This window comes from Sebastes umbrosus, chromosome 12 (assembly GCF_015220745.1).
Source record: "Sebastes umbrosus isolate fSebUmb1 chromosome 12, fSebUmb1.pri, whole genome shotgun sequence".
Lineage (NCBI taxonomy): Eukaryota > Metazoa > Chordata > Actinopteri > Perciformes > Sebastidae > Sebastes > Sebastes umbrosus.
In genome coordinates this window covers 12,464,864-12,478,084 of record NC_051280.1, presented here as the reverse complement: position 1 = coordinate 12,478,084, position 13,221 = coordinate 12,464,864, and the positions used below count along the sequence as shown (strand labels likewise).

Genomic DNA, 13,221 nt, shown 5'->3' with positions numbered 1-13,221 from the left:
CCAGATATTTCCCTCAGGAGCGGGTGGAGACCAAAAACAAAGCTAAAAGAGAGTAAACATGGGACATTCAGAGGTTTTTCCTAGTTGGCATTTTGTCAAAGTTTTGAGGAGCTGACAGGTCTAATGGTGCACAAAGTTTCTCAGAGACTTAAGAGGCTACATAAATCAATCAGCCCCTGTGTGAATTGATGAAGATGTGACCAAGATTACTGCAGTTTTTCTACTTTGTCTCTCAAGGTCTGTGTGCATTAGCAAGCAATTATAAAGCCAGGTTCAGTAATGTCTAATAAGGTTCTAATAGACGTCACTCATTGCTTGCTGCATAATGATATAACAGTGGTGGAAAAAAAACAAGAATGTAAACATACTATTAGTATTATGTGCTATTAGTTATATCAATATTAACTGTCTATTAGGAGACATTAATGAGATTTGGCAAACAGCTAATGGGTTTCTCAGTAAGCCATTACGTCTGCAGTTATAAATGCTGATGAGATCGTAATTAAATATATTTTGGCCCCCAGCAGGTAATTGGTCTAATGGTCCATTGGATGGTCTTCCTGATGAATTAAAAGGCTAAACAGACAAAGTAAGTGTCATGCAGGAGGAGGATAATGACCAGAAATTTCCACAACCTGGCAACCCCAAAAATTCATCTGCAACTATTTTGATAATTGAATAATTGTTTTTGTCATTTATAAAGCAAAAATGCAAAACATTTGAGAAAATAATCGTTATGAAATTATTGTTAGTTGCAGCTTTCATTTAGATAACTGTTCAAAGAGGTCAAATTAACTAATAAATAAAACAAAGACTAGAACAAAGTCAAAAATGTAAATCCACACTTTGTAGCACAACTTAGTTTTTCCTTCTTTTCTACCCAGTTAATCATGATGGAATTGTGGGAAAAGCATTTTGACAAGGAAACAGTATTCGACACAACACCGAGGAGGCAGTTTTCTTGATTTTGGTACCAATTAAGATTCAAGATTCAAGATTCAAGATTCAAGCCCTTTATTGTCATTGTGTAGTACAACGAAATTAGATTGTGACAATCTCATAGGTGCTAATGAAAAGATAATTCAATAAAAAAAGAGATAGTGCAATATAAAAGTAAAGATGTATATTGATGAGATGACAGTTTTGCCAGATTACAGTTTTGCCAGATTATTGCACAAAGTGTCCGTCAGATAATTATCTAATTATTGCACAGAGTGATCAGCATGTTATTGCACATATTAATCTGTACTTGTAGATAGGGTATATCCACACATGATAATCAGTTAATACTAATCTGCACGTAGGGAGTCAGGCTAAATAAAACATGTCATTAAAAACCTAATTTAATCCTATCTGCAGTGTGGAGGTGTGTAACAAAGACTGAAGGGACAATAGGTTTGTTATTACAGCTGCAGTACTACTGCTCACCACGAGGGGGCGGGCCTGTATTAAATAACAGCCTCTCAATGGTCACAACTGTTTACGCCAACCAATGAGAGCCGTTTGCGTCAGAACCGTTACTTCCGGGTGTCTTTAATGAAGATTTGCATTTGATGCTTTTATTTCATTTTCTAAAGAAAGATAAAAGCTAAAAACGTTTAGAGAAAATGAACAGAATATTCGGACGCGGGAAGCCTAAAGGTCCTCCTCCTAACCTGTCGGACTGTATCGGTAATGTGAGTAATGATCAGATGTATTGTTGTTTATGTCGTGATCTAACGGTACTGAGCTAATATGACCACAACAACCCCCAGCACACAGCGCTAGATAGCTAACAAGATGCACTTATTAAGCACCTTCCTCTTCTAGATTGGTCTTCACAGATCAAACTGCAACAGAACAAAGAGTTGGACGTTTCAAATGCAGTTTGAATGGTACAAATGCATTCAGCCACTGTGGAGGTATTAGTCTAAATCAAGACAAAGTGCCCTGTGGGTGTTGTGTCGAATACTGTGTCCTTGTCAATATGCTTCTCCCACAATCCCATTGGGCAAATGTCAGGGCGTAGGTTAGGAGTATATATCAGTAGCTATAGGTGGGTGATTTCAAATAGTCAGTATGATTAAGATAAATATGTAAGTAATGAATTTGTATTGTGATTAAGTTATATTATAAGTAATCAATTGGTATTCTGGATTGATAACAAATGTATATTTTGATAAGGATGATTATATCAGTGATTTATTTATATTTATGTATGACAGAGATAAAAAGGTAATAATTATAGTTAGAATAATTATAAATAATTATAGTTAGACAAATTTAGGGAAATTGAATTAGAGTATATGTATGGCTCAATAAGGAAGCTGGTTAATAATTAATAATTGATTTATGGAGAAGGGGTGGGATTAAATAAGTTTATACTTCTCACTCCTTTTTGAATATGGAAATCAAGGCATCAAGTGTTGACAATTTATTTTTCTTACGCTTTTCATTGTATGTAAATACTACTTGTTTCTGACTGTCCACTTGTTGGTATGATCATTATTTTTCTTTATTTTTTTCTTTTCTTTTGTTTTTTGTATTCTACATGTTCGAAATAAATTTTGAAATGAAATTAAATTTCAACATAACGGATCCAGGGAAACATACTTTGAACATTTGACATTGAGGTGGAAAAAAGCATTGCTGAGAACATAAAACTCTTTCATATTAAGATGATATATAGAGCTGAGGAACAAAGCACCCTGAGAACATATATATGGGTGTTTCTGCAACTGTTCCAGCAATGCAATTTTCTTGTTTATGTTAAAATTTGCAGTGCAATGCTTGATAAATATATACACAGTGTCATTACCCATCTTGACATAAAAAAATAAGAATTTGTTCCCACAATCCCATCAGGGCTTATTGAGAAACCCATTAGCTATTTGCCAAAATCTCATTAATGTCTTCTAATAGCCAGTTAATATTGATATAACTAATGGCACCTAATAGCATGTTTACATTCTGTTTTTTCCACCGCTGCTATATCATTATGCAGCAAGCAATGAGTGATGTTTTTTCCTGTGAACAATGAAGTCTATTAGAACCTTATTAGACATTACTGAACCTGGCTTTATAATTGCTTGCTAATGCACACAGACCTTGAGAGACAAAGTAGAAAAAATTGCAGTAATCTTGGTCACTATGGCTAATCAGGGCGTAGGTTAGGAGTATAATATCAGTAGCTTGAGGTGGGTGGTATCAACATATCGGATCCAGGGAAACATACTTTGAACATTTGACATTGAGGGATAAAAAAGCATTGCTGAGAACATAAAACTCTTTCATATTATAGAGAGAGATATATTCATAGATATTCATAGAGAGATATTTATTTGGAAGAGTCAAAAGTGAGCGTAGTTGCAGAAACACCCATATACACTCATTATCTCCCCTTCTGTTTTCCACATACAGTACACACAGGCCGGTCATTTTAGCCCTGTGTTTGGTCTGCCAGGATGCTGAAAAAATCATCGCTCCTCTAATGAATCTCCCCCTCACTCAGGTGGATGCGAGATCAGAGTCCATAGAGAAGAAGATTGGCAGACTAGACGCTGAACTTGTCAAGTACAAGGATCAAATGAAGAAGATGAGAGATGGGCCCTCGAAGGTAACCCAACCCAACACGTCAACCGTATGAATTAGGAAGGTTACAAGATTGTTTTTCCAAAAATAGCAAACATCGTTTCTACCTACTCCCTTTTTAAATGCAGAACATGGTGAAACAGAAGGCGATGAGAGTCCTGAAGCAGAAGAGAATGTGAGTCCTACACTGCATCATTTTTACCCTTTGATATATTTTATTACAGAGTCAGAGATATGAGAACTGACCGGTATATTGGCACGACCAATTTGAGCTTATTACAGGTATCGAAGTATATGTTGGCTGATAAGTACTGTATCATAATATTCCTGTACAGAAATGCCAGATATGTTAATAGTGTGGTTAGGGGAGAGTGGGTTGAGGCTGGGCCAGTTTTTACTTGAAGTGTCTTTAAAGTGAGGGAATGACAGTAATGTCTCCAACTAAAACATGCACATACACAGTATTTCAGGATGTGGTGCATCCTTGGGAATGATCACTTTGGATCTGAAAATAAACAGTTTTCAAAATATGACTTTCCAAAAAAAGTGGTCTTTTGGCTCAACTTGTCTCCGATGAGGGGTAAGTTGAGCCATATGCGGTATGCCTAGTTCAGGGGTCGGCAACCTTTACTATCAAAAGAGCCATTCTAGGCAAAAAAAACAAAACTAATTTGTCTGGAGCCGCAAAACATTTGCAGTGAGGTAGGGGCCACATTGAAGGGGAAAAAAAATCTGAGATTACGGGAATAAAATCATAACTTTACGAGAAAAAGTCATAATATTACGAGAATAAAGTCATAACTTTATGAGAAAAAAAATCGTAATATTACCAGAATAAAGTTATAACTTTACGAGAAAAAAAAGAAAATAACTTGCAAAATTACTACTACTATACTACTATACATATATATACTGATATTATGACTTTATTCTCACAATACTTCGACTTTTTTTCTTGTAAATTTCTGACTTAATCTCATAATAATGCGACTTTTTTCTCGTTATATTATTACTTTATTATTATTTATTCGAAATCTCAGATTTATTTTATGTTCCTCAATGTGTCCCTAATACTGTGTCGTACCGTCGTACCATAGACCTACAACAATGATAAATAAAAATGTAAACAAAAAAACAGTTATTCATTTCCACTAATGTTAAAAAAAAAATCCACAGGGAGCCACTGGAGAGGAGCTAAAGAGCCGCATGTGGCTCCAGAGCTGCAGGTTGCTGACCCCTGACCTAGTTTAACAATCATACCTGTCTATCGCTGAGTGAGGTTATCAAAGAACTCCCCCACATTGTGCCTAAAGGCAGCGGCTCTTCAGAGAGAGGTTTCTTCAGGAGTGTGCCATGACAGATGGTGATGCACCCTAAACCATGAACCAATCACGTCATAGAAAAAGGTTCAAAGTTGATTAGCATATGATCATCTTTTTATTTATCCTTTATTGAACCATTGCAGTTTACATTGAGATTTACATAACAAGTTGAAGCTATAATCTAAGGTGTGGTCACCTGACCAATTTTGTGGTCACCTGACCAATTTTGTCTATGGTTGCCTAGAAACAAGTGGTGGCTCAAGTCACCCCACTCTCCCCTATTTAGAAACTGTGTCACCATTACATAGCTCGTCAATGAGAATGCACTAACGGGTTTATTTTTCAATTGTCTTGGTCACGATTCATGAACAATCAAATTTAGGGCATCCTTATTAAAACAGTTGTTTATGTTACAAATATTTATTGTAACTCAAATATCAACCAATATAAGCCTAAAAAATCCCCTAATGGTAGGGCTCAAATTAGAACTGAGCTTTAAAAAAAACGATTACGTGGCCATGAAAACCAACTGTACTTCTTTTTTGACACAGGTATGAAGGTCAAAGAGAGCAGCTGGCTCAGCAGTCTTTTAACATGGAGCAGGCAAACTACACAATCCAGACATTAAAGGACACCAAAACAACAGTAAGCGCCAAACGACGTGATAACAGTTGGGGTTAAAGCTTTTAGTCATACTGAACATGTATGACTTAATCTTGTCATGCTGTCTTATAAACATAAAAAGTATTTTTTTTTGTTTTGATTTCGTTGTATCTAGAAGTAGCTGAGACTGGATCAAGTCTAGAAATGTGATTCAGATTCAGACTTGATCTTATCGGCATGCGTCTCTACCTGAAAAGACACAAAACAGATTATTTTCCAATGCTGATAGAGGTTTTTTTTACCGGTGACTAAATATACCTTGTGCAATTTGTTTTCTGTTCCCAGGTGGAAGCCATGAAGATCGGTGCAAAAGAAATGAAAAGGGCTTACAAGGACGTCAAACTTGATCAGATTGACGTATGTTTTGTTATATACCACTACACTGTTTCTGTTATCACTCAGCAATTATATATTAATGGTTTAGGCTACACCAGGCATCACTACTAACAAATGACCAAATCACTCTAGTCTCTATTTGGCAGGTAATTATAAAATTCCCACCATTAGATATTTTGCCTTTCTTGTCCAGCTGGTATAAAGAATTTACTTTTTTTCCTGTAATTCAAATTTTTAAAACTCTTACTGTTTGCCACCATTTAGAACAACAAATTACCGAGTTTCTAAGTCCTGCTTTAATCAAATGTAGTCAGTTTTCAACAACCAACAGTAAAATAATTAGAAGACTTTATTAAAAAAAGCATAACACGCTCTTACATATATGTTTAAATGTGGACTGATGATATGGATAGACCAGGTCTTGCTCATTTACAGTGTCCTCCACTGTTAAATGATTATTTGTTCCTAGTGCTGCTCTATACCAAATGATAAATCCTTCTAACACTGAATAAATAAAACGGATGAATTTGCATCTTAATGTTGGTTGTAAGTAAAAAATAAAAAAAAAAATCAATATTCCAGTTGCTCCAGCACCAGCAGTTCCAGTCAGAGATATGGGACGTATAGAGTGATCACATGTATTTGAACTTTCAGGATTTACAGGACCAACTGGAGGACATGATGGAGGACGCCGGCGAGGTACAAGAGGCCCTGAGCCGCAGCTACGGCACTCCAGAGATAGACGACGATGATCTCGAAGCAGGTATACCTGACATGTTTATCTTGCATTTACTTTCTGGGCAGACACCTTCATCTACATAATGAATATAATCACCAACGTGAGTGCAAATATAAAGCTCTCAGCCTGAATGGTAACATTACTCACAGAAAATCATATATATCATGATTTTATGTTCCATAATGGCTCAATGATCTTCTTCAGTCCCTGTATGTTAATTAGGGCTGGCAATATGTCTGTAAAGGGGAGACTCGTGGGTACCCATAGAACCAATTTTCATTTACATATCTTGAGGTCAGAGGTCAAGGGACCCCTTTGAAAATGACCATGACAGTTTTTCCTCGCCCAAATTTAGCAGAAGTTTGGAGCGTTATTTAGCCTCCTTCTCGACAAGCTAGTATGACATGGTTGGTACCGATGGATTTCTTAATGTTTTCTAGTTGCATATGATGCCAGTATCTTCACTCTAGCTTTAAAACTGAACCCGCTACAACCTTTGGAAGATCGTTTATGTTAGTGCATTAAAGAAATTAGTGACGTTAAAACAAGTTTGCATCAACGCATCATTGTCACGATAATTTTGACAGCCCTAGTGTTAATATATTAAACATTTAAGCAACAACACAGAGACCAAAAGTAACTGTGTGTTCAGGCAACTAACAAAGTTTTATTTCTCAAAGGTATCAGAAACCAGTTCCACCAGTTTCAGTTCTAATTTATATTTCAAAAGTTTTCAAGTACAAGTTGGGACATTTTAAAATATGAAACTCTCTCTCCTTTCCACCCTTGAATTTGGATATGGAAAAACTCTCCCCAAAACAACTTTAACAGGGAGAAAATGTAAGAAACCACAGAAAGAGAAACTGAGGAGAGATCCTCTCCCTGGACAGACAGACGTGCAATAGATGTTGTGTGTACAGAATAACCAACATAAAAAAGGAGAGGAAAGACAGTTAGAGAGGAAAATCGTTGTCCAGAGTCGGAACATGAACATATTATTTTAGTTTCTAAAAGTGCTCCATGCCGTTCTGATGCTGAAATATTGGGTTCAAATCACTTTTGGTCAAATTTGGTATTAAACAGTCATGTTAAACATGTGTAAACATGGAAGATATTGTCACACAGACAAATAACAGTATTAATAATCAGTCAAATAATTTTTTTTAGTCCTGATAACTTAATAACTCAAGTGTGGACAGTACTACAGTGACAGTGTAACTGTGGTTTCAGAGCTGGACGCTCTGGGTGATGAGCTGCTGCTGGACGATGACAGCTCCTACCTGGATGAGGCCTCATCTGCCCCCTCTATCCCTGAGGGAATCCCCAGTGACAGCAAGACAAACAAGGTAACAGTCCTCAGAGCACTGCGGAGCACAGGGGTCACTATATATACAGTATATCTATAATATATATATATATATATAATTAAATGATGAGCAGTAAAATTGCTCTGTGCTGGGTGTGCCATTGTTTTCCTATGGGGAGAGCAGCGCCACACAACTAGGTCGAAGCGCACGGCTTTGAGCACTGCGCACAAAGTTAAAATTATTTCAACTTTGACCTTGGTTGCGCGCTGACATTTCAAGGCGCAGCCAACGAGATAACAGCTGCAACTGTGCAACAGTGAATGGCGTTCCTTGCGCACTTTTTGACAGTACATTACACCTGCGCTACGCTTAGCCTCTGCGCCCTATCTCACGGTGAGCGAAGAGCATATTTCTTATCGTGTGAAGGCAGCTACACAGTTGCATCATGTCTACATATTTTTCCATATCCAAACCATATCATATTTTTTTAAGAATATCCCCACATTCCAGGCAACGCCACTTGTTTCAATTCACAGAAAGAAACTTTTGAGCTTCTTCCAAAATCGCATACTACTTACTACATGCTCTACAGGTGTTCTATCGTTCAACACAGTTTTGTGTGAATAAACAGTAGTCTGTATCTTTTCGGATGCACTGAGCAGTAATTTATGCCGTCACTTCCTATGAGCCTCCTTGCCGGTTGGAGACGTGTAACCGTGGTAACCTATGCCAACTTCATGTCACCAAAACGACGGTTTGTGAGAATCAAAGCCTGTAATAGATTTAAAATATATATTACACCTAGCTAAGTGAAATCTTATTCTTACAGTTAAATTTAAGTGTTATTGACGTTACAGAGCTGGCCGTCAACGTCTGTTGTGAACGTTGTTCTCACTACCGCATTGCACTGTGGGATATTTATGCGGAAATATTGTGCAATTTGCGTACTACTGGTTTCGTACTAAGGTTTCGGACATACTAAAAAAATCTCACATACTGTTTTAGCGTATTAAATATCCAGTTAGTATGACATTTCGGACGCAACCTCGATCTTTTTAGCTTTTTACACAAAATGTAAGTATTTAGAGGTCTGTTTTCTTGTGAATGCCAGGGCTGCACAATTAATCGAATATTAATCTCGATCAACATTTTGGCCTCCCACAATTAAATGAACATGATCGACTGTGATATTGACTTTTGAGATGCGTGCTCCGCTCATAGAAAACTCTGCTGCATAAATAAGGCGCTTCCTAAACTAACAGCTAGAGAGGAACCGTCAATCAGCGGCCGATTGAATGGTTTTACGTCGGCAAACAGCGGCACAGTCCGTAACGTTATACACACACACACACACAAACACACACATGTCGGCAGTGTGGAAGTTCTTCAGTGTGAGTGAAGAAAACATAAAGCTGTAATTTGTCACAACTGTAAGTCCAAAATAAGTCGTGGAGGAACAACCTTGGAACAACTAACTTAATCAGACAGTTATTATATTGTAATTCATTCCCATGATGCTGCTCAGAGTAATCACAGCGACCGGCTCGTCTGCCAACAACACACAGCTCCGTTATGGTGCTTTCAAGCTATACTCCGTACAAATTAGTATTGGGCGATGGTAGATTATAACATTATCATGATGCATTCAAATATAATCTTGTAAAATGGAGTTTTTGGCGAGAAACTTGAATAACTAAAATTATTTGAAGGAGATGTTTTCACAGCAATATAAAATAGATATTAGAGAGGGAATTATGACCTGTTTAACTTCCTAACACTAGCTCTAAGCAGCTTATGATGTATAATTGAAACTACTAATTCCAAGACTTTTTTTCATCAATAAAAATAAAATCATTTATGTCCTAATCATTTCAATTGTAAATAAAAGAATTGTATGCGAATAACCACTAAAGATGAAGATAACAAAGTAAAAGAATAACATTTAGAATTCTTGACGGTTGGAATGAAGAACAACATGGAAGTGAAAGCAGCGCTCTGTTTATTTAAAAGGGAAATTGCAATACAAATGTTTTGTCCCTAAACTCTATGAATAATCGTGATCTCAATATTGATCATAATCGTGCAGCCCTAGTGAACGCTGTCATTTAAGTGTTTTCTTAACATTCTTCTTTTTGTTTTCAGGATGGCGTTTTGGTGGACGAGTTTGGCCTGCCACAGATTCCTGCCTCATAAATAAGGAATGGATGAAAACAACTGCACTTCAACTGAAAACACTTTTATATGTAGATTAACATTTATACATGCAAAACATTTGACCTGAGAACACTACGATTTTGAAGCTGTCCTGGTGTTGGGTTGTGTATTGTTACCACTACCGTGCTAGCATGTGGCCTTGTAACATACTGAACCTTTTTTAAAAACACTATTCCCCCTTTTCTTTTCTTCCTTTCGTCCTCCTGTCTAACACTCGTCAGTCTCGTCCACCGCCAGTATTACTATTTTTATTTGTCTTATTTGTATTCTAGTTTTGCGTGTTGTTCCGTCATTACCATTATGTTTTGAGCTCCCAAAAGTGGAGAGGATTCCCACTGAGTCTGTTCACATGTTATGCAGGTTATTTGAAACATGCAAAATAAATTATGTGTTTTAACTTAACCTTGAATTCTTTGATTATTATTATTTGTAAAGGTTCAACCACAGCAGATTTACCTTCATGGTGGCACTGGAGTAAAAACTGAGTTGTGGGCTCCTATTGAGCCGCACACAAGAAGAGAAAGCTATAGAAGAAGATTGATACCATTCATATATGTCCATTTAATATAAAGCTACAGCCAGAAGACGGTTAGCTTAGCTGGACACAGGGGCTTCAAACGGGTAAACATCATCCGGTCCTGCAACTGTCTCATTGGGTTCGGGTGTTTTTTGTTTTTGTTCTTAAGACAAAAGAAGATAAAAGTTCATTTAAATACAAAAGAACAAGTTAAAATAAACTGGGAAAAAAAAGTTTGGAAACTTGTGTTTGGTCGATTATTTCTCTGTTGTTACAACGTTAATTGGCATTGTATTTTACATCGTTGGAAAGCCTGTTTATTTACCTTCACAATGATGTCCAACTTGTAAGGATCATGCATTTGTGGGATGAGCAGCACAGCTGATTATGTGGGTAGCACCCCTGAAGAAAAATTTGCCAAAATGCTCTGCCAATGGTAAACAGTGTATTCTCCTGTTGGAATGACTCTTGTTTTGAGTTGTTTGGTGGATTGGATGATTGAACTACAGAGAAATAATCAACTTTTTTTCCCAGTATATATATACAAGGCCAATGTAGAGGAATGGAAGGAATGTGATACAAACCTTGAGACTTGGGGACTGGTCGTGCAGCAAAGAGGTGATAGATGGAGCTGTTTTGGAAGGTCTTTTTTTTGTCTGGCTTTTCCTCTCTGACCCAGTTGTTGTACAGAATTTTCTTTTTCATCTCAGCTAACCTCGGGTCAAAGGTCAGGCTCTCTGGGTTGGCTTTGACTCCCACTGTTGGCAGACAACAGAGCTCAATCTCCTCTTGACTCCATTCTCGGTCGTTTTCGGGAGCAATTGTACACCTGGGCCACAACATCACCTTTTTCCACTGAAGCCCCTCTTTCTTCTGTTGGTCTTGTTTTATTTTCTCCATGGCCTCCTCCTGCCTCTCCTGCCTCATCCTCTCCTCCACAATTCTTTCTTTCTCTCTCCTCCAACTTTCTGTCTCTTTTTCTCGCTCCTTCCTGTCCCTCTTCCACTTCTTCATGGTCTCCAGAGTAACTCTTTCTCTGCGTTCCAGCTCCATTGCTTTCAGCTCTATAAGGCTTTGTCTTCTGACCTCCTTCCTTCTCTCCCCCGGGGTCAGTTTCATCATGCCTTTCACAAGCACCATTCCAGCAAGGAGGTCTTGTCTTGCAATCATCTTTTCGTCCATCCTTATGCTCTTTCTCGGTGCGTGTAGGTTAGTTTACTCTGATGCTTTCACTTCATGAGCAAACAGGAGAGTTCTCTGTGTAACTTGTTATGACAACTCCATAGAATTCCATATATTCCATATAAGGCTGTGTAACTGCTGTATGTACTCCAGCCTGTTGTGTTTAGCCCTGCTAGCAGCATCACTTTGGTCCAGACTGGAATCTCTAAACTATCAAATGCATGCATGGATTATGAGGCAATGGGCCCCTAGGCACAGATATGCAAAAGGCCCCACCATCTTTCCTACATAGGAGAAAGACACAGACTCGGTGATGCTTTTGACTCTTTTTTTTGTAGTTTTATGTCTCTTTGTGATCACTTTGTAATCCTATAGGGGCAGGCTGGCATCGTCATTTACGTCCACTAAAAGTACTTGTTTTTGCCACTGACTTGTTATTATCATTGTAAGTGTCTGACAACATTTTGGAAAGAGTTTCACTCAAGGAGAAGTCTTGTTCTGAAATTTAGATATCTAAAATCTAGATAAGAACTACCTAAAATAAAAGAAACCACCTTTGTGAAAAATGTTGACTTTTTAGTTTGGCCCATGTCCCATCCGCTAACATGGAGGGGGTGTGCTTTACTGCAACCAGCCACCAGGGGGCGATCAAGATGTTTTGGCTTCCTTGAGCGAGACCTGGACAGGCCAGTTCAAGCGAAAGGTAAGGATTTAAGGTAAGATTTTATTTCTCTTTAGGGTCCTTTCCATAATGTTGTCAGACACTTATGATAACAACCTGGGCCTGTCGGTGGCAAACACAAGCACTTTAGTGGACGAAACGTTACATTGATGCTTGCAGCTCGTTTCTGCTTCGATGTTTGGATAAAGTCCTCCAGATAGGCTATTCCAAGCACACAGAGTTTGACATTCAAAAGAACTGTTGGTAGTAAACTAAACATTATTTTTTATTGCACAATCAATAAAGCACATATCATATTTAAGAGAATACAGTTCACAATAATAAAACAACTGAGCGAGCGATAACAATAACAAACAAAAAAAGGAAATGATACACAAATAAATACTAATAAAAAACAAAATAAGAAACACAAGTGGTCAATCAGGAAATAAGGTATAGATATTCATAAAGATATAGGGCTTTTTGAATTTTACAACATTTTACATATTTTTGTGTATTGGTATTATAACGTTCAGATATGCAGCAAATATATAGTTTTGAATAAACAACATGTATGTATGAAATATTCCTGCCAAAATAATTGAATTATTATTCCCAAACTCTGTTTTGTTTGTCCTTCAGTTGGAGACCAAACTTTATATTTTCAAATGTTAGAAACAGAATACTTATACTTATTATTATAAGTTATC

The 13,221-nt window shown here is 37.3% G+C and overlaps 2 protein-coding genes across 2 annotated transcripts; one reads left to right on the top strand and one right to left on the bottom strand.

Moving 5' to 3' along the window:
- Window positions 1–1,607: 1,607 nt before the first annotated feature.
- On the top strand, window positions 1,608–10,553 carry chmp5a (charged multivesicular body protein 5a). The gene is made up of 8 exons (XM_037788704.1): window positions 1,608–1,676; window positions 3,491–3,595; window positions 3,699–3,745; window positions 5,444–5,537; window positions 5,841–5,912; window positions 6,546–6,654; window positions 7,861–7,976; window positions 10,080–10,553. The coding sequence occupies exons 1-8, from the start codon at window positions 1,608–1,610 to the stop codon at window positions 10,128–10,130; spliced, it is 663 nt and encodes a 220-aa protein (XP_037644632.1). The 3' UTR covers window positions 10,131–10,553.
- A 139-nt stretch (window positions 10,554–10,692) lies between these two features.
- On the bottom strand, window positions 10,693–11,926 carry LOC119499402 (golgin subfamily A member 6-like protein 22). Its single transcript, XM_037788703.1, has 2 exons — window positions 11,253–11,926; window positions 10,693–10,831 (listed from the first exon to the last, which is right to left on the bottom strand). The coding sequence occupies exons 1-2, from the start codon at window positions 11,848–11,850 to the stop codon at window positions 10,746–10,748; spliced, it is 684 nt and encodes a 227-aa protein (XP_037644631.1). The 5' UTR covers window positions 11,851–11,926; the 3' UTR covers window positions 10,693–10,745.
- Between the last annotated feature and the right edge of the window lie 1,295 nt (window positions 11,927–13,221).